The 21,251-nt window shown below is 41.6% G+C and overlaps 1 protein-coding gene across 1 annotated transcript; it reads right to left on the bottom strand.

Annotated features, from left to right (window-relative positions):
• Positions 1-1,355: 1,355 nt before the first annotated feature.
• LOC311147305 (transcriptional repressor scratch 2-like) lies at positions 1,356-5,904 on the bottom strand (the record flags this gene model as incomplete). Its single annotated transcript, XM_084183990.1, has 2 exons — positions 1,356-2,173; positions 5,763-5,904. 2 exons carry the CDS (start codon positions 5,902-5,904, stop codon positions 1,356-1,358), a joined length of 960 nt encoding a protein of 319 aa, XP_084040116.1.
• Positions 5,905-21,251: the final 15,347 nt, after the last annotated feature.

Below are 21,251 nucleotides of genomic sequence, written 5' to 3'. Positions count from 1 at the left end.
ATAAATACTTACATAAATAGATCAATAAATACACAATTTACAAGGTAGTGGGATGCTATACATCTAATGGTAGAAAGAACTTTCAGCAACATATTTAAAATAAAATACAAACATTCCTTTGTAACTGAGGGTGCATGTGGTGAGATCATACCTTTTCCTTTTTGAGGTAATACCAGTAAAAGGAGAGGGAGAGCACCTCAGAGCGTGTAATGAACATTGCTTATTACGACTGAGGGAAACAGCACAGAGTGGCAAAGTTCATGCAAGCCACCGCGGTGGAGGAAGAACAGGGATGGTTTCCATTGCTATAGACAGGTCACTGCACAATGCACATGGCACCTATAACAACTGATCGGTACATTTGGTTTGGCTCCCATTGTTGTTATTGGTATACTGTAGTTACCAGTATGATGAAGAGATTGTACTTTGAGTGCCACCGGTATCTTGTGATACCACAACCTGTTCAACAGGTCTCCATAAGAACTCAAAACAACTGCTCTGATGGAACTGACAATGACCGCTAGTTCATGATCCTATTGTACTCAGCTGATGTAGTTTGCCTTAAGGTTTGTTCAATGAGTTTTGCTGGAAGTTTTCTGAATACCCACAGTTACAAAGATGCTTTGCTTTTAAAAATCAAGGAAGAATTGGCACCAAAATGTATAACAAATTCAGTCAGACAATAGAAAAATAACACCCATTGAATTAAAAACATATGTGTGACAAAAAGGGTACTTTTTTTAACTTTAAAATGATTTCCCTCTTTTGCAAATACTGTCAAAGTACATATTTTCATAAAAACTGAATGTTGGCAGTTGCAAAATAATTCAATTCTTAGCAAATAAAAAGCAGCATAGAAATAAAAGAGGTCATTTTTGTCAATAAACAACAAAAGAAAACTGTTACAGTCCTTTTTTAATGTTTTTTTTCTTCGTCATTTTCCCTGTACTTTTTGCTATAAAATATCAGGAATCTAAATATTACTATTGATATCAATATCATTATAGTCATTGATAAAAATTCACATGCCAGGCCTCATATATAATGTTGTGTGCGTGTGTGTGAGCGTGTTTGTGAGTGAGCTAAAAACTAGAGTCTTTATTTGGAGGATGGGTCTTTTGATTGTATGTATCTGTGGATGATTAGCTACTGTGCGGGGGAGAGGGGGAATCCAGCATCTTTTGAAATTGTCTTTGCCATAATCATAACAGTTTTCTTCACATAATCTCAGTGAAAATATTGCTTTCTAAAAAAAGGAAGAAAAAGGCATGGAGGGCAGAGTGAAGGGGGTTATTGGTTGCAGAACCTACAATATAGGGTTCCAAATTCTGCTTCCGTCCTTCTAGTTCCGGCAGCTAGTTCTCAGAGCAGGACTCGTCATCATCTTCGTCCCCGGAACCCTTGAAGCAGGCTGATTCATAGTGCTTGTTCAGGTAGGACTTGAGGGCGAAGGTCTTATTGCAGCGCTTGCATCGGTAGTGCTTGAAGGCAGAGTGGGTTTGCATGTGGGCGCGGAGGTTTGAGCGGTCAGCAAAGGCTTTGCCGCAGTGGGCGCAGGCGAACGGTTTCTCCCCGGTGTGCGAGCGCATGTGGCCCTGCAGGAGCCAGGGCCGGCTGAAGGCCTTGCTGCACACGTCACACTTGTGCTTGAGGTTGTGGGTGAGGATGTGCATTGCCAGCGCCGGCATGGACACATACACTTTGTCGCAGGTGGGACACTGGCGCGCCATCTTGCTATCCAAGCTACGGTGTGTCTGTTTGTGCCTGCTGAGGTTGGACGAGGTGGCGTACGTCTTGCCGCACACGTTGCAAGTGTGGCGGGCTGTGCCAGCGGCCCCTGCCTCCCTGTCCTCTGTGGCATCGGCATTGGAAGCGCCAGAACGACCTCCCTTACGGCCGTCACCGTCTCCCTTCCGCCGCGAGCGCCCGTCGGAGATGAAAAAGGCATCCATTGTGTAGCCCTCGGTCAGGGCCTCCGCCTCGCCACTGTAGAAGCCGCTGTCCGTCATGCCGGACTGGGGGCTGTCGGGGTGCTCCAGGTCAGGGTCACAGTACTCCTCACCCCTGCTGCTCACCTGGGTGTACAGAGGGTCAGAGACGGGCGACGCCATCTTGAGCTCCATCTTCTTCTCCCCCTGACATATAGATGGCGTGATGTAATCCTGGATGTAGCCTGGAGAAAACACACAATAATAGTTACAGTAAGGCAAAACACACACACACACAGAGACAGTGACAGTGACAGTTAGTCTACAGTAGGCCGGGCGTTGTGGTGGTGGATAAGTGCATTGTGATTATATGATTATCATGGATGATTGCCTCTTGTAAATTATTAAACAGTAGCATACACACATACAAAACAAATTGCAATCTCCCCAAATCACACAGTATTTACCACAGGCCTGTGATGCTGCTGCAGAGCACTACTCACAGCATTCACCTTTATTACACAGTTACAGCAAAGATGAGTGGTGGCTGCTAAACACAGATAATTGCTAATTATAGACACCTATGAAAGAAGGCCCCTCTTATTACTTGAAGTGGTCTCATTGATTAGTCACCCTTTCTTTCACCCAGTGACTTCCTCACTCTAAGGTACTGTATGTCAATCCTCTGTGACTGAAGGTCTATATCTTTGTTTTCGTTTGCCCAATTAAGCCTGAACACTCTGAACCATCAGACAGCACACACTGTCTATGGTCTGGGGTGACTGTCCAGGGGATACAGTATTTTGGGATGATAAATCATCAGGAGAGGCCATTAAAACTGAAAAACACATTTTGAAAAAATACTAGAAAGCACTTCAATTGTTTTTGAGTGCTTTATTATTTTGCAGTAGCTTGGCTCTTTCTTTCTAGTAGCTTGGCTACCACCATATAAATTCCTTTCTCTCAACAGAATAGCACTTCCAGGATATTTCCAATTTGTCTCACTGGATTATTGACTTATGTTACATTACAGACAGGCCATTTTATTGTCTAGACAATATTTAATGTATCCCTATATTGTGAGGCAGCCAAGTGGAGCTAAAAGGTTTCCTGGCATGCAGCTAAGTGGAGCTAAACAACACTGAATATTTACTAACGTTAGTCCAGTACATCTACACACTTGTATGCATTTATCTAAACATGTTCCACTTCAATAGCTTACTAACATATAGGACAAACATATGATTCCATTTCCAATATGTGGTGTGAATCCTGCCCTGGGAGAAATATTGCATAACTGAAGAAGAAAAGGCAGATTCCTAAGCATTGTGTGTCGCAAGCGGTGGAAATGAACTATTTACTGTTTTTTAATGAACTTCAAAGTTTCTTGCTGATCAATAGGCCATCATCTGTAAAATAGTACAGCTGTTGGAACACACTGCGTGTGGGGATATAAGATTGAAATAATGCAGGCCAGGGCACAGAATAAAGTGATTGGAGAGGACTACACAACGATAGCCTACTGAACATGGTTGAGTGATGGAAAGGTTAAGCTGAAACGTGATACACAGGATTACCAGCAGAACAAAGTGGCTGTAGTGTTAAAGCTCGCTGAAGTGCATTCAGGAATCAGCTCATTAGAAAATCAATTTTTAAGTGCTCTCTTAGAATGCTGTCTCCATTCCCAAGGGTTCCCACTCAGAGACCATTCCTTGTCAAAGTCATTACCATGATGCTATAGGACTGGGAGACTGGGATCTTATAGGAAGGCAAGGGTGCTATTTGGTCAAAAGCACCAACCTTTTGTTGACTAGCCTATATAGATAACAACTCATGATATTTCTTCCTCTCCTGATATAACTTCTAAAGGTAATAGTCATTCTTACTTCATAGGCTATTTCAAGTTTAATAATACCTTGTTTCTTTTTCTTCTAACATCTAAAATGAAACACTATCTCACTGAATATGCAGTACCGTAAAGAGAGCAGAGGAAAATAGCCAAACATACTGTATACAGCAACAGATTGTTATTGAAACACATAGACATCTTGTTTTTTATTCCCCTGATTAATTGCACATGTGTAACAGGTTTAAATTACTTAAGGTCAGACAGAGAGTTCATTTTTGTGGCTGAACTAATGCTGTATTAACCTTTGCAGTACAGCGACTCATTCCTCTAATGCAAATCAAGCATGTTATTAATGGACTCACTCTCCCACCCTCCTTCTTTGTTGTTCGACAGACACTTCAAGTCAAATGTCTCCACAATGGGGAAAGCGCTGACGCCAGGCGTTTCAACAATGTTGTGATTTCTCTGGGATTTCATTGAGCAGACAAGAAGGGTTATTTTGTCTGCATACAATGGTAGTGTTGGTACTAATGCAATAATCCATAATATATAATTTTTTCCCCCATCAAAATGCTTATTTCTTTCTCAAAGGAAGAGGAATAGTGTTTATCAATGACAGAACAACAGAGACTGAGACTAACATCTTTATTAAGGATTTACATTTCAACCACATAATTTATGCAAAGAAGTAATGTTTTTTGCAATGAATCTGATTCCATAACTTTATCGTAACTGCATTTGTGTTTATAAAATGTAAATAAAACAGAAGTTAATTTATCCTCATACTCTATTGTAAAAATATATATATTTAGTTAAACTGACCATTCACTAGCCATAATTTGTTAATAACAACAACACTGTTCAAACATGTGTTTTTGTTCTTGGTTGCTGCTGCTGCTAATCTAAAATCACTGGATAATAGCATTATGTGATGTGACTGAATAACAAGTGATCATTTTACGTTCACAGGTTGATCTGAACTGTAAAGCTATCTGCTTATTGCCAAGACAAAATAACAAAGAGAGACAGACAGACATCTGGCATCCTAAATATGGCCACAAAATGGGAGCGAGCTTAAACCTGACTGACTGAAAGTGAAGGACGTCTCTCTCTAGCGTTGACTGGACAGGGGCTTAGCATGCGGCCCAGTCCTACTGTTGCCCACTGTGCAGCTATGGACCCTTTCTTCTATGTTAACTGTATACCCCTAGTCACGTGGCCCCACGTCAATGCTGCCCGAAGCATTTTTCCTCCTTTTTCCTCCTTCTCTCTCTCTCTCCTCCTCGCTCCCCCTCTACCCCAGCTAACCCACCTCCCCCGGCAGTACTGTACAGTGCGTTGATGTCTCTTGTGGCGGCGATAGGCCTGCATGGATGAAACTCCACCCCTGCTAGTTTTCAAACGCCCGGAAGGAGGAGACTCAAGGACAATAACAGCTAAGGACAAATGTATCATCCAGCACTTATCTTTCATTTTCATACATTTCTCAGATCGCACAAAGACTGGAAAGTGACAGCCTGCATGATTCAAGCACACCTTAATTTGTGCACGTAATACAAATTCATAGGAACACATGTCTAAATGCAAGAAGCACGTTTTGCTCCACCATTTGCATAAGCCGATCCTCTGCTGTGACCTGAATTGTGTCTGCCTATCATCAGAGTCAAAAAACAAAAGTCTGGGAGCAGGATGGGGGTGGGCAGGGGGTGCTGGAGAGGATTATTTGGGATACGGATGCAAAATCAGCCGGATTTATGTAACGTCTGTTATTAATTTATGCAGACAACAGGCATGTCAATGGATGAATAATAATAATTCCAACTGTGTTTACTGTATTGATGTCATGGGGCATTCTTATTCTGGAATCAACAACTGAACCTGGTTCTCCAAAGGGAGCAGTGGTGCTACAGTAGCACACCCTAGACAACGGCAGGCAGGACGCGAATGTGCTGTGTGCTGTGCTGTGCAGAGGCATGCAAACTCACCATTCTCACTGAGACGAACACCCAAACTGGTCACAGAGTCAGTGAGGGAGCGTGTGAAAGGAGTGAACGAGTCGTCCAGGTGGTGATGGTGATTAGAGAAATCATCAAGCTTGATTTTCTTCACCAAAAACGAACGGGGCATGTTTCAAAGAATAAAAAACACACAGAGCTGAGAATCACGCATTAAGAGAAAAGAAAATACCCCCAAAGAAATCAGCAAACAGGCAGAGCTGGAGCTAGCTGACAGTAGTAGTAATCCTTGTGTTAAACGAAAAGGCAACCTCTAAAAAACAGAAGAGATGGAAAGAAAATGGAAACCAGTGGAGAACAACGTTGGTAAACAATGCTGTGTGTTACTCTATGGCTCCCCCAGCTTTCCAAAAAATACAATAAAATTATTTGGTTCAGCACTGGATAGCTCCTGTGATGCACCAGGCTTAAAGGACCAGAGAGAAAGAGAAGAGAGAGACAGGGAGAGACAGAGAGAGAGCGTGGAGGAGGGAGGAGAGAGCGAGCGAGAGAGAGAGACCATCAGACTAGCTGAGATCAGCTCTCTCTCCAGCCTTTATATGGGGCACAGGCAGTGGAAGATCAGGTGGTGCTGCGAAATGGAGCTGCTTAGCTTTAATCCATCAAATGTCCCCGGGGACACACATCAAATTACTACTGAACCGTCTGTGCATTCGTTCGCACACAGACAGAGGAGAAAGAACACACCCAGACCCCCCCACACACATACACACTGCCCCCACTACTACCACTGCCCCTCTCTTGTCCGTCCCTCCCCCCTCTTCTGCTCCATGCTCAATGGAGGAGTACAAGAGGTGGATTGAGACAATGGAGACATGGAGGAGAGCACATTCAGTGTCCTGTCCCCCATTGTTTTCAGATGAAGTGGCACAGTTTATGTTTTCCTTGTTGCAGGAACTACTTTGCTCCTCCTCATCCTGTCCTCTCTGTTACCTCAGACTACCCCTCACCATTCAAAACTATCCCTAGCTGGGACAAAAGTAGACATATCTTACAGTACTGAAAACACACTGCACACACACATACAGATGTAGGATCTTAATTTGAGCTAGTTTGCTACAGCACGAAAATAATTCTGAAGCAACAGGAAATGTGAATTATTATGTGGATTACAATTAATGAACATTTTTGTAGGGGTTGATTCAAGTCTGAAATTTTTTAAACCTCAAAAACACTACAAGGTCTCCTGCAACAGGGTGATTCATATTAAGATCCTACATCTGTACTGTACAATTCCACAATTCAAATTTTCCTCAATGATTCCCTATGAGAAAATGTTTGAATTGAAAATGGAATTTTAGTTTACTTCCTGAATTGGCTGAAATTTAATGGAATTTACCCCAACCCTGACACATACACACTGTAGTTTCATTATAGTGATTTCAGCACTGTTTATCTGCTTATCCATGGATGCAATAGCGTTTTGGCAAAATCTCTAGCATCTCCCTGACGGTGCGGCACATGCATGAAAATTAATTACCTGTTTAATTAATTACATATTTTTGATTAGAATGAAATGTAAAATTAGACTCACATTTAGATTGATTTGGGTTGATAACATTAAAACATAGCAGGCAGCAAATGCTCCGATGTCTACATATTCTGTAATATTTGTTACTTAGAAATATTGAACAGATTTAAATGTCAGAATGCTGCCAGAAGGTGTCAATGTATCTGACAAATACACATTGGAGACTGTAGGAATCTTACATAACGAGACTTGATTGATCACTTGTGGGACACTGAGACGTTTTTTACTGTATGTCAGTTAGGCATATGAACTCTCGACATTCTCAATAATCAATCAGGAAAACCATGCACAACAATGCTGTGTTGCTGCTGGATCATACAGCAAAAAAATTTGTCATGCTGCGGTGATACAGTAGCAATGCTACGGATGAATTTAATGCTGAATTGACAGTCATAAATTGGAAGTAACAATTTTATAAGGGTGCTGCGGTGTGCTTCAACAATTTGGACATGCTCTAAGAAACTTGTTACAGCCAAGTTCTGTTATGTAGTCTAGGGAGGATCAGAAATGGAGAAAGATGGAGAAAACACAGTGCATCATGCTATTAATGATTTCCTAAAGTTTTTTAAAAATTTTGTTTTGTTTACCCGTCCTCTAGCTTGACTCTGCTGTCTGAACTGAGCTCAACCTTGGGCAGAGGACCTTCTTATTCTTCTGCTTTCTGTACAGTGCAGTGGAGCACAGCCAGGGCACACCTCTCCGCTTCAGACATGGCACGCAGACATTAATATTTCAAACATATAAAGATGACACTCAGAAGAAACATTGAGGCACAGATAGCAACTCAACTTAATGGAGGAAGGAAACCATCATTGAGAAAGAAGCATTCTCAGCACCTACTGTGTCAGCACTCCCAGTGCTATTGCCCTACATTTAAGTGGTTTTACCGTGTTATATTTGTTTTATTCATATGGTTGTGTGGTAACTTTTTTGTCTGAGCATTTGAGTAATTGACTAAATATTTTCACAAGATACACAGTATTCAACCCATAGTAATTCTATAATTTACTGTGTTCTATTTAATTATATGATTCAACAATTCACTAATCCACAGACTTGATGAATCCACGTACTTGATTAATTATCCTGATTTGAGACCAACAAGTGACAGTTACAGGTGACAAGTTACAGGTTGCCCCTTCCTCACCCCTCTCCTCTGCCCTGAGTTCCAGCCCCCTCAGACTCACTCTGACATCTGGTCACTGCCTTGGGACGGGTGTTGCTATGGTGACATCCCCTCTGGGCTAGTGGGAGTAGGATGGCTCTACCCTCCCCGGTAGTAGGGGAAGGGGCTTGGGCTGTATCCACCGTCTGGTCAGAGGGGGAGGCAGCGACACTATCTCAACCTCATTAACATACTGTACGGCCTCAGAGGGCTGTGGAAAGTTGGCCAGCTGAATGGAGGCACATTTCTTGTGTTTCTTATTCTTCAAGGCAATTCCTCCACTAGGGATGCTGTGCAAACTGCAAAAGGAGGACGTAAGGCCGTTCCGCAGGTTCCAACAACTCTATTTCTATTGCCTCAATTTACAAACATGTAAAGCAATTAAATCACTTCATTTACGTTCAAGCTAATTCATCTTGTTAATTTCTGTAGAAATCAAGGATTTCTGTTGAATGGAGAGAAAATACATCTCTTAATTTCTCTGAAACAGCTATTCATTTGTAAAGGTAGTGGTGCCTAAGGAGTCCAGGACACAGCCCATAGCGTCACTTATGATGTTACCATGAGTGTTTGGAGCAAGGTAGTGAGTCCATTAGGCACAACCATTTATAATTCACCTCTATTTTCCATACTGGGTCAGTGGTGCAACAAGCCAACATCCCCTCATACTGTTTTATTATGGAGGCTCTGTCATGTACTGGATCAGATTGTGTTGTGTTGTTTTATAATAAACATTCTATACTCTACAGTCACTACAGGATCTTATTTTGAGAAAGTTTGCTACAGCAGGAAAATAATCCTGCAGCAATAGGAGATGTGAATTATTATCTGGATAATTATAATTAAAGGACATTTTTTGTAGGGGTTGCTAAATTTTTCGTTAGGGCAAATCAAGTCTGACATTTTAAAGTGGACTTTTCTCAGCAAGTGGAAAATTCTCAGCAACAAAAGAGTGATCAAATTAAGATCCTACATCATGAAAAAGAATGTAATTTTTTTTATATACACTACCAGTCAAAAGTTTGGACACATCTACTCATTCAAGGGTTTTTCTTTATTTTTACTATTTTTTACATTGTAGAATAATAGTGAAGACATCAAAACTATGAAATAATACATATGGAATCATGTAGTAACCAAAAAAGTGTTAAACAAATCAAAATATATCATATATTTCAGATTCTTCAAATAGCCACCCTTTGCCTTGATGAGAGCTTTGCACACTCTTGGCATTCTCTCAACCAGCTTCATGAGGTAGTCACAGGGAATGCATTTCAATTAACAGGTGTGCCTTCTTAAAAGTTAATATGTGGAATTTATTTCCTTCTTAATGCGTTTGAGCCAATCAGTTGTGTTGTGACAAGGTAGGGGGGTATACAGAAGATAGCCCTATTTGGTAAAAGACCAAGTCCATATTATGGCAAGAACAGCTCAAATGACAGTCCATCATTTCTCTTAAGGTCAATCAATATGGAACATTTGAACGTTTCTTCAAGTGCAGTCGCAAAAACCATATTGCGCTATGATGAAACTGGCTCTCATGAGGACCGCCATAGGAATGGAAGGCCCAGATTTATCTCTGCTGCAGAGGATAAGTTCATTAGAGTTACCAGCCTCAGAAATTGCAGCCCAAATAAATGCTTCACAGAGTACAAGTAACAGACACATCTCAACATCAACTGTTCAGAGGAGACTGCGTGAATCAGGCCTTCATGGTCGAATTGCTGCAAAGAAACCGCTACTAAAGGACACCAATAATAAGAAGAGACTTGCTTGGGCCAAGAAACACGAGCAATGGACATTAGACCGGTGGAAATTTGTCCTTTGGTCTAGAGTCCAAATTTGAGATTTTTGGTTCCAACCGCTGTGTCTTTGTGAGACGCGATGTGGGTGAATGGATGATCTCCGCATGTGTATTTCCCACCGTAAAGCATGGAGGAGGAAATGTTATGGTGTGGGGGTGCTTTGCTGGTGACACTGTCTGTGATTTATTTAGAATTCAAGGCACACTTAACCAGCATGGCTACCACAGCATTCTGCAGCGATACGCCATCCCATCTGGTTTGGGCTTAGTGGGACTATCATTTGTTTTTCAACAGGACAATGACCCAACACATGTAAGGGCTATTTTACCAAGAAGGAGAGTGATGGAGTGCTGCATCAGATGGCCTGGCCCCACAATCCCCCGACCTCAACGCAATTGAGATGGTTTGGGATGAGTCGGACCGCAGAGTGAAGGAAAAGCAGCCAACAAGTGCTCAGCATATGTGGGAACTCCTTCAAGACTGTTGGAAAAGCATTCCAGGTGAAGCTGGTTGAGAGAATGCCAAGAGTGTGCAAAGCTGTCATCAAGGCAAAGGGTGGCTACTTTGAAGAATCTCAAATATAAAATATATTTTGATTTGTTTAACACTTTTTTGGTTACTACATGATTCCATATGTGTTATTTCATAGTTTTGATGTCTTCACTATTATTATACAATGTAGAAAATAGTAAAAATAAAGAAAAACCCTTGAATGAGTAGGTGTGTCCAAACTTTTGACTGGTACTGTATATAAAAAAGATCCTAGATATGTATATGCGCACAAAAATAAGTGACATAATAAATAATTGATAAGTGACTCACCAGTGTCTGGGACTGGTTAGATCAGGATTACAGTTTATCCAACAATATCACACACAGAGAGAATGATGAATGATGTTGTCTCGGGTGGTGAGAAAATAAATAAATAAACCCAGACTACATCAAACGAATAAATAATTGTTATATATAGCGCTCTACAATGCAATACAAACCCTTTCTTCTGCTGTAAACAGACACTGATCAGCCCTAGCAAAGAGAAGAAGGTCGAGGAGACAATATTTCTTACTTTATTGAGGACTCCCAGCTCAACATAAAGGGAGTGAATGGGCTTTAACAGCTTCCACTGCCACACCACTGTATATCAAATGCAAGTTGGCAGATAGTTCACTATATCACTCATGCCCTATTTGGCTTGTGTCTGCCTGTTGTCCTGTGTGTGTGTCTCGGTGTGTGTGCTCGATTTTGTTGTCCACAGGCAACTGTACAATAAGTGGGGCAATTAAGTGAGAAAGGCAGAAAGAAACTAATATGTTCCTATCTCTCTTTGGCGGGTGAGATAATTTATGCTAATAACATCTCCACCAGCTCCAGTCTGCCTAAAGATGATAGCAGACCCTTCATTCTCCCTCTGAACAATCCTTTTCATCCTGTTTCTCAACACCTTGCAAGAAGACAGCTGCATGGAAATGAATTAATATCTCTCAGACAGAGCACAGACAGAATTGGCTGTTCCTCACCTATCAATATATAATGGTAACTCTTACTTACACTCACTCATACTGTGAACCCCTTTTGTAGTTTGGAAAGGAAGGAGTACTTAATGGATGCATAAACATGAATAACAACACATACCCAGTGATATTTGGAAGATTAGAAGCATTTTGGATATAAATGATACAACAAACACAGCCCAAGGTGTGATCAAACATAGATGGAAAGCAATTGTTTTGCAGTGAATAAAAATCTCCTCCTCTGTCCTATTGTCTCTGAGCACTTGTTCCTTATTTAGCCTGCTGCATGTTTACAACCTAGCTGCATGTTTACAACCTAGCTGCATGTTTACAACCTAGCTGCATGTTTACAACCTAGCTGCATGTTTACAACATAGCTGCATGTTTACAACCTAGCTGCATGTTTACAACCTAGCTGCATGTTTACAACATAGCTGCATGTTTACAACCTAGCTGCATGTTTACAACATAGCTGCATGTTTACAACCTCTTTCTCTCCCTCTTTCTCCCTCTTCCTCTCTTTCTTCTACTCCCCCTCTCTATCCCTCCCCCATCTCTCCCCTCTCTTTCCCTCCCCCTCTTCCCCCCTTTCTCTCCCTCCCCATCCCCCTCCCCCTCTCTCTAACCCTCCCCCATCTCCCCCTCTCTCTCTCTCCCTCCCCCTCTCTCTATCCCTACCCCATCTCCCCCCTCTCTTCCCCCCCCCCCCCATCTCCCCCCCTCTCTCTCCCTCCCCCCTCTCTCTCGCTCTCCCACCCCACACTCACAGTCTGTTATTTTGCCTCAACAGCCTCTATCAGAGAGAACCCAACCCAGGAGCATATGAGACTATTTAATATGATGAAAGAATTATGTTTCTTAATACCATTAAAGCTGCAGCTCAGTACACAGTTCTAGTGGGATAAATTCCTTTATCATATTGTGGATGAGGAGGGAATAACTGGCCGTGCAGAGCAGGGTTCTTCCATAATGGCAGATCAATAAATAACACTGGTGAAAGTAGGAGCAATAAAGAATATGCAATCTACAACATATGGGAGGTAGCTAGCCATCCACAACCACGCACAGTAAGGAACTCTGTTATTGTCATCCTCTGAAACAAATGTGCTATTAACTTCCAAGGATAAGGTCTTAAAGAGTACTGGGGGAAAAGAATGGACAGCATGATGAGAAAGTTATTTTCTAAATGTCATCTTTTCAAATAGCTGTAATTGTGAATGGAGAGATGCTTGGATTGGACTTAATATAATAGATCTGATTGTTCGTCTCCATCCCAAATAAGTCATTATTATTCATAAACATTTCCTTAAAGGCAAACCTAATTAACCCAGTACTTTCCAAAGGAATGACGCAGAAGCACCCTGGTGCCATAAAAAAAAATCTAAAGACCTTAATTTGTATTCATATCAACCGCTTTCCTTTCTATAGTGATAATTAAATATGAATTATAATAGTAATCATCGCACCTTGCTCTAAGTTATCTCTAAATGATTGTTCCAGTAATCTTATTCTAAATTAATTGGGTTAATTAATCATGAACAGTCCCTCCCCCACTTCCCCTCCTCCATTCCCAAAAAGGCATTGCAGGTTTTTTCATATTATGTTCCATGGAGAAGGTCATACCACTGGATAATAGACTGTCGCTTTCAATTTGTACCCCAACCCCAAAATAGGAGCAACTGCATTAGTGTGATGCTCTCAGTCTGATTGAAATTAGACAACAAATGAGAATATTTGCATATATGCAGCATGGATGAAGTTGATTGGCTCAATAGACTAAACACAGACCCCTAGATGTTTATTGTGTAGCAAGTCCAAAAGAAGTTTTCATTCCAGTTGCTCATTTGTCGGTGTGAGCAACACCTGTTTGCTTTAGGGGATTAACAAACACACGGGGCCCTTGTTGCCAAAAACGGAGCCCTTTCATTAATAAAATGAAGGAATCTGCAACCAAGCTAAAATAAAATCATCAGGCGACATTGAACCAGACGTCTTTTTTCTCCTCTTATGTGTTTCCCTTCCCACCTGCTTGTCAGAAAGGTGAGGATCAATTTCCCCAGGATTAGGCGGCCTGTGGAAAATGATTGCTTTTTCTAATATTTAGCAAAAAACATAATATTTCCTGTGGTCTTTGTTACTCTCAACATTTTCTCAAATGAGCAAAACACAGGCGAGCAGCATTGCTGCCTTTGCGATCTTCACCTTGGGACCAGTCATCATTTGCATATATATTGAGAGCATACGTTTTTGGTTTATAATAGTCACCATTCTGGGATGGGGGTGGAAGGTGGGGGCGGGTAGCAGGCATTCTGTTATGAGGCCCCCCACTGGGCACAGACGTCATTTCAACATCTAGTTTTGATTTACATTTGGTTGAGTTGTCAACTAACGTGAATTCAATGTGATTCTTTTTTTTAATGTCACCATGTCATTGGATTTAGGTTCAAATCTGGGTGAAAAAAATATGAAATTCCCTTAAATTTATGACTTTAAAAAAACACATCCAATCAGTTTTCCATGTTGATTCAACGTCATCACATATACTTTTTTTGTAACATGGAAACAACGTTGATTCAACCAGTTTATGCCCAGTGGGCCTTGTCCGTAAACAACGCTGAGAGACAGGCAGGCGATAATCATGGTGCTAGGAGATCCTGACACTCTTTTGCTGCAAACTCTCTTCAATCCCAAAAGATACAGAGATCTGTAATGACGAGATGCTTCCCACTGGGGACACACTGGTTGAATCAACGTTGTTTCCACGTCATTTCAATTAAATGTTGAACATTGAACCAATGTGGAATAGATGTTAAATTGTCGTCTGTGCCCAGTGGGTTGTGTCTCTGCCTTAACAATGGGAATCATTGTCCACAGAGCGGAACGGCGGTCGTTATTTCAATACGTTTTTGAATATTCGATGAGGGGTGTTGACGTCAACTGCCTGTATTCAATGGAGAGTGAGATGCTAGCCTCATGAATATGCATAGTCAGTCTCAAATTTCAACAGGGACAACTCCGATGTAAAGTGTTTTTTCTCAAACTTGCTGGGATGTCACGTGCATTACATATCACTACACTCATAACAACCTAAGCATTATGAAACTTCTATTAGATCAAATAAGCCTCATGTATCAAAATAGCATTTAATTTTCGTCTTGACTAAATTCGACACTCTCTCATTGCCCCCCATAAAAAACTCCTCACTTGCTTAATAATTAATGATCTGCTTAACGTGGACAGATTTTGGGCGGAGTAAACCCTCTTTCTTCGCCTCTTCCTCGCTGGCTACAGATGCTACCACAAGACAAAGACCCATTAGGGGAGAGTCGGGTAAGTTAAGCCAATGGGGTAAGTTGAGCCATCCTTGTTTCTAGGAAACGATACACAACATTTATCATTTGACCCAAAATTTAGGAAGAGGTCATCATTTCATGGAGTCTGTGAAGGAAAAAAACACATGGAAAAAGTAGTAAGCAATTAGATCCCAAAAACAGATTTTCACCAAGTCAAATTAATTTATTGTGTTTAGAGGTTTCATGATGCTTGTATCTAAACCAAAGTAGATCATTTTAAGATTGTTCTATACATCAGTTGGGGTCCCTATAAGCTTAAATATGAGTTCCTAAACCTAGCATGAAAGTGCATCCTTGTAGCTGTGTGGGCTAATATAGTCAAAATGTTTGCCTTGGGGTAAGTTGAGCCAATGGCAAGTTGAACAAATTGAAGTTTTTTTTTTTTTTTCAGGCGTAATGCAATGCATGCAAGGGACTGGCCTGTGTCAAAAGTGTTTAAAAAAGTACAAAGTGTTTGTTAGGTGTTAAGTCTGTGTTAAAATATGCTTAAAATGATTAAAAGACCAAAAAGCGATTGTGATTGTGTTGAATTGTGTTTGGGAAATAAAGATAGACATGGTTTTAAAAAGGTAGTGGTAATATTGTATTTCATTCAGTACAGAAATGTGTAGGCTTAACTTACCCTGTCCCGTGGCTCAACTCACCCCATACCCGGGATAAGTTCTGCCAAGAGACCACTTTTTATAGCTATATTCATTCATCCACATTGCATTAAAGGTCATACCATTTTATGATGTATATTCATAATTCATGGTTTATTTGTGTACCTGTAGACTACTGTACATAACATTCTACATTACAGATAAAGTTACATTCTTTACTTTGAAATGTGTGCAACCATACATGTTTTGCAGTGCACATCGGTAAGTGGGTGTGTGCATTCATAGGCCTACATTTGTGTATTTGAGCGCATTTCAAAGGGCATGCAGCTTTTCTGCAGACACACACAGACGAAGCAGCTGGCAGTCAGAGTGGAGGCATGGCTGTGTTCACTGTGTTGCTGCCTGGAAGCGTGTTCAAGTTGACACCCTTACAGAAGGCCGTGGCTCCTAGGTCACCCTTTATGTAGGGTGCATAAAAGCTGCCTCCCTCCCGTCTGCTGTCTGCTCCATCCAGAACGGCTGTAGAGCAGATTGAACAACACAAGAAACGATATGTAGGAGTTCAGTCTCCATAAATCACTTTCACATTTATGTCAGATACATCCATTTTATAACTTTGCTCTTGTAGTGGGAAAGTGGTGTAGAAGCGTCACTGCCTGTTGAAGCTATACTGTCTATTTGAAGATTTCCTTGTATTCTTCCTTTTTTAACAGATGAGCGATTCAAATATTTGTGACACATTTTCATATTCACTCAACACACTCCACTCCACTGTTGGATATGTTATTCTAGAATCTGACCAATCAACACCAATGGCTGCCCAAATGAGGAAGTACAATAGTTCTGTATAATTGCCTGATACATTAATCAGGTAAGACACCTGTCAAAAGGCGACATTCTCTGTGGAACCACCTCCCTCCCAATGGGCCTGTTCTGAAGGACTGGGTTGGTATTGGTAATGACAACTCCCTAAGTCTGTCCCCTCAGGGTTAGGGATGAGAGAGAGCACCATACATCCAGTCCTCTCCTCCAATCCATCCCTATTAAGATAATGCATCAAACAGACATTTTAATTTGAAGTTCATTTTCTCCTCAAGGGTTTGTAAATGTCTGTGAGAGATGAAACAGATAACTTTTCATTTGCAACATTGAATGGCCATTGGTATTATTTTTCTGTATTTGTTCATTCTGACGTATATCATTTCACTCAGGCATTGTTGATGCCTTTTGGATAGATTCCATTTAAATACTGCAGTCAATAACGGTTCTCTCCTTTTGGACTTATTGGTGAACCACAGCAATATATTTTTCAATAGTAACGTCATCATGAATTAGGACATGTAGCAAAGCACTAGATCACAATCTCCTTGGACATAAGAGTTTATGTAAGGCTATAGCCAAGTTGTTTCAGAATTTCTATCTTATGTACAGATGTAGGATTTTAATTTGATCATTCTTTTGTTGCTGAGAACTTTCCTGGATGGAAGGAAACGCAAACTTGCAGTGCATTTAAGTTTTAAAAAGGCATCTAAAGTATGTAATTTCCACTTTGAAATTTCAGACTTGATTTGCCCTAATGAAAAATGTATCAACCCCTACAAAAATGTCCATTAATTATAATCCACATAATTATACACATTTCCTGTTGCTGCAGGATTATTTTCCTGCTGTAGAAAACTGGCTCAAATTAAGATCCTACATCTGTATGATTGCACAGAAGTGGCCATAAGTTTACAGTGGCTTGCGAAAGTATTCACCCCTCTTGGCATTTTTCCTATTTTGTTGCCTTACAACCTGGAATTAAAATGGATTTTTTTGGGGTTTGTATCATTTGATTTACACAACATGCCTACCACTTTGAAGATGCAAAATACTTTTTTTTGTGAAACAAACAAGAAATAAGAAAAAAAAACAGAAAACTTGAGCGTGCATAGCTATTCACCCCCCCCCCCCCCCCACACTGGGATTTTTGCCCATTCTTCAAGGCAAAACTGCTCCAGCTCCTTCAAGTTGGATGGGTTCCGCTGGTGTACAGCAATCTTTATGTCATACCACAGATTCTCAATTGGATTGAGGTCTGGGTTTTGACTAGGCCATTCCAAGATATTTAAATATTTCCCCTTAAACCACTCAAGTGTTGCTTTAGCAGTATGCTTAGGGTCATTGTCCTGCTGGAAGGTGAACCTCCGTCCCAGTCTCAAATCTCTGGAAGACTGAAACAGGTTTTCCTCAAGAATTTCCCTGTATTTAGTGCCATCCATCATTCCTTCAATTCTGACCAGTTTCCCAGTCCCTGCCAATGAAAAACATCCCCACAGCATGATGCTGCCACCACCATTCTTCACTGTGGGGATGGTGATCTCGGGGTGATGAGAGGTGTTGGGTTTGCGCCAGACATAGCGTTTTCCTTGATGGCCAAAAAGCTCAATTTTAGTCTCATCTGACCAGAGTACCTTCTTCCATATGTTTGGGGAGTCTCCCACATGCCTTTTTTTCTTTAAGCAATGGCTTTTTTCTGGCCACTCTTCTGTAAATCCCAGCTCTGTGGAGTGTATGGCTTAAAGTGGTCCTATGGACAGATACTCCAATCTCGGCTGTGGAGCTTTGCAGCTCCTTCAGGGTTATCTTTGGTCTCTTTGTTGCCACTGATTAATGCCCTCCTTGACTGGTCCGTAGGTTTTGGTGGGCGACCCTCTCTTGGCAGGTTTGTTGTGGTGCCATATTCTTTCCATTTTTTAATAATGGATTTAATGGTGCTCCGTGGGATGTTCAAAGTTTCAGATATTTTTTGATAACCCAACCCTGATCTGTACTTCTCCACAACTTTGTCCCTGACCTGTTTGGAGAGCTCCTTGGTCTTCATGGTGCCACTTGCTTAGTGGTGCCCCTTGCTTAGTGGTGTTGCAGACTCTGGGGCCTTTCAGAACAGGTGTATATATACTGAGATCATGTGACAGATTACTTAGATTGCACACAGGTGGACTTTATTTAACTAATTATGTGACTTCGAAGGTAATTGGTTGCACCAGATCTTATTTAGGGGCTTCATAGCACCACCACTTTTCCATTTTAAATTTGTTAATTCTTTTTGAAACTATTTGTTTTTTAAATTTTGTGTATGTCCACTACAAGAAATCCAAATAAAAATCCATTTCAATTACAGGTTGTAATGCAACAAAATAGGAAAAACGCCAAGGGGGATGAATACTTTTGCAAGGCACTGTAGGTCTGGGTTCAATCCGATCAAGCGTTAACTGGCGATAGCCGACACCCACATAGCTGATGTTTTGTCTGTGTTGGAGGTGGAACTGCGTTGGAGCTGTCAAGTCGGTGAGCAGCTGCTCTTGTGATCATTGTCTCAAAGCCACACCTGTCCCACTCATGTTAGAAGTTCAGAAGGAGAAAGTGTAGCTATATAGAAATAATGACACTCAAATTTAAAATCCTGAAACAAAATGGTGGTCCTCTGTAGCTCAGCTGGTAGAGCACGGCGCTTGTAACGCCAAGGTAGTGGGTTCGATCCCCGGGACCACCCATACACAAAAATGTATGCACGCATGACTGTAAGTCGCTTTGGATAAAAGCGTCTGCTAAATGGCATAAAAAATAAAATAATAATGAGGATTTCTATCAGCCTAATCGAGGTGTAGATTACATCTCACATTACAGTGTTCGAACTTGTAAACAAGGCTGCATGGGATTTCTCTTAATGCGACTCCTTGCAGGCAATGACAATGTCTGCTTTAGGTATAATGCCGGGAGACACTTGTGTATTTGACAGCTCTAACACAGTTCCACCTCCGACACCGTCAAAACATCAGCTATGCGGATTTCGGCTAAAGCGGATCTGATTGAATCTGGCTCTTAGTTAAACCAGATATTCTCCCCCCAAAAAAACAATGATGATTCATTGATATTTCACAAACAAACCAATTTTACAGAATAATGGAAACTCCCTCCCTGACTATTACGAGACCTCATCACTCATCAGTTATAGGCTACAGTGCACCCGGCGACCTCTGTTACCAACACAGCTTGGGTGACATTAGCGTGCGTGAAATGAACGTCGAGGCCTGCCAGCGGTGCCTTAGTGCACGCTGGTCTCAACACCTGCCTGTGCACAGCTGCTACCGCCACGGTCGACCGCATGTACGTAATAAACAGACCCGTCCTTATCACTGGAACTCCATTAGAGGGGACTACAGTCACCTGAATCCAGACTGCCTGGGACCAGGGACAGAGGAGGGTATTGTAAAGGCAAATGGTAATGGTTTTTACTATATTAACCGACTGCACACTGAGGTTCTGAATTAGACCAAGGGCCTGATGTTATTACATCCCCTGGAGGGCCAGGAGCTTGTCTCTCTCCTTTATGATGACTACAGTGGAAAACCAGGTCAGTGCTCAAATCGTCATGCTCTTTGCCCTCGTCAGTCTCATCCTATCTATACGCTCCATTCAGACCGCATGGGAACAAAGGCCTGCAGCAGGTTGGTACCTCAGTCACATTTTGGTCAGCATTCAGCACTGGAGAGATGATTGTTATAGTCTCATATAGGCAAGAATATCTTGCAATATGCTAACCCATACTTTCACTGTATGGGGGTGGATATTTATTTAGCTAATTTTGTCCCATATGTCTTTCCCTATTGTCCTACTATACTCTGTTAAGCACTACTCCTGCAGTAGCCTGCAGCAACAATTACACTCTACTACAGTGTTCAGCTGAAACAAAAGGCTGCAGGGAGTAAGCAAGGGGGTTGTTTTTAATCAGTGAACCCTGGCTGCATCCCTCTTCGTCAATACACCCTGCCTTCCCAGGGATCCTTGAGTTCACAGACCAGACCAGGCCTGGAGGGGAAGAGCTCAAGACAAAGACAGCGGCACTTGTACAACACCATTCCCCACAGGCCTAAAAGACTGAGGAGATGCCATTGGGGGCCCGTTGATAAATTACTCTCGTCTGTCCGCATGAGAAAACAGGGATTCTCAGTAATTGCATATTTCCCAGAATTCCCACTAATTGCAGTTGTCACATGTGGGGTCTGTGGTGCAGTGAGCCAGCCTGGTCTCAGGGCCTTGGTTGTCAGTGATGTGTTAAACTAAACAGCTGAACTCTCACCTGCCCCCTGAGTAGGGGAGTGGAGGATGTGCAGAGAGAGGCCAGTAGTAGAGGCTAATAAATTACACAGTGGCACAAAACATGAGCGGGGCAGCCATGGAGTCAGAGGCGCAGAGTGCCCAGTGTATCCTGCCAGACAGACAGAGACATGCAGTAGACCCATTAAGGCCTCTGAAATGGGCATGGAGAGAATGTCTTGGTGACACTGATTAAGGACAGCCAGAAGCTACTGCATGTCCCCTCATCCATGATTGAATGTATACTGAGCTCTAGAGTATAGATGTAACTAGTTGATATATTGTGGCAAATTGTGTTTTAAGTCTCTCATACAGAATTAAATAGAAATATCTCAGATATATAGGATCTCTAG

This window comes from Coregonus lavaretus (assembly GCF_964263955.1).
Source record: "Coregonus lavaretus genome assembly, chromosome: 20".
NCBI classification, from domain to species: Eukaryota; Metazoa; Chordata; class Actinopteri; order Salmoniformes; family Salmonidae; genus Coregonus; species Coregonus lavaretus.
The sequence above is the reverse complement of the archived record's forward strand: the minus strand, read 5'-3'. Positions and strand labels throughout refer to the sequence as shown.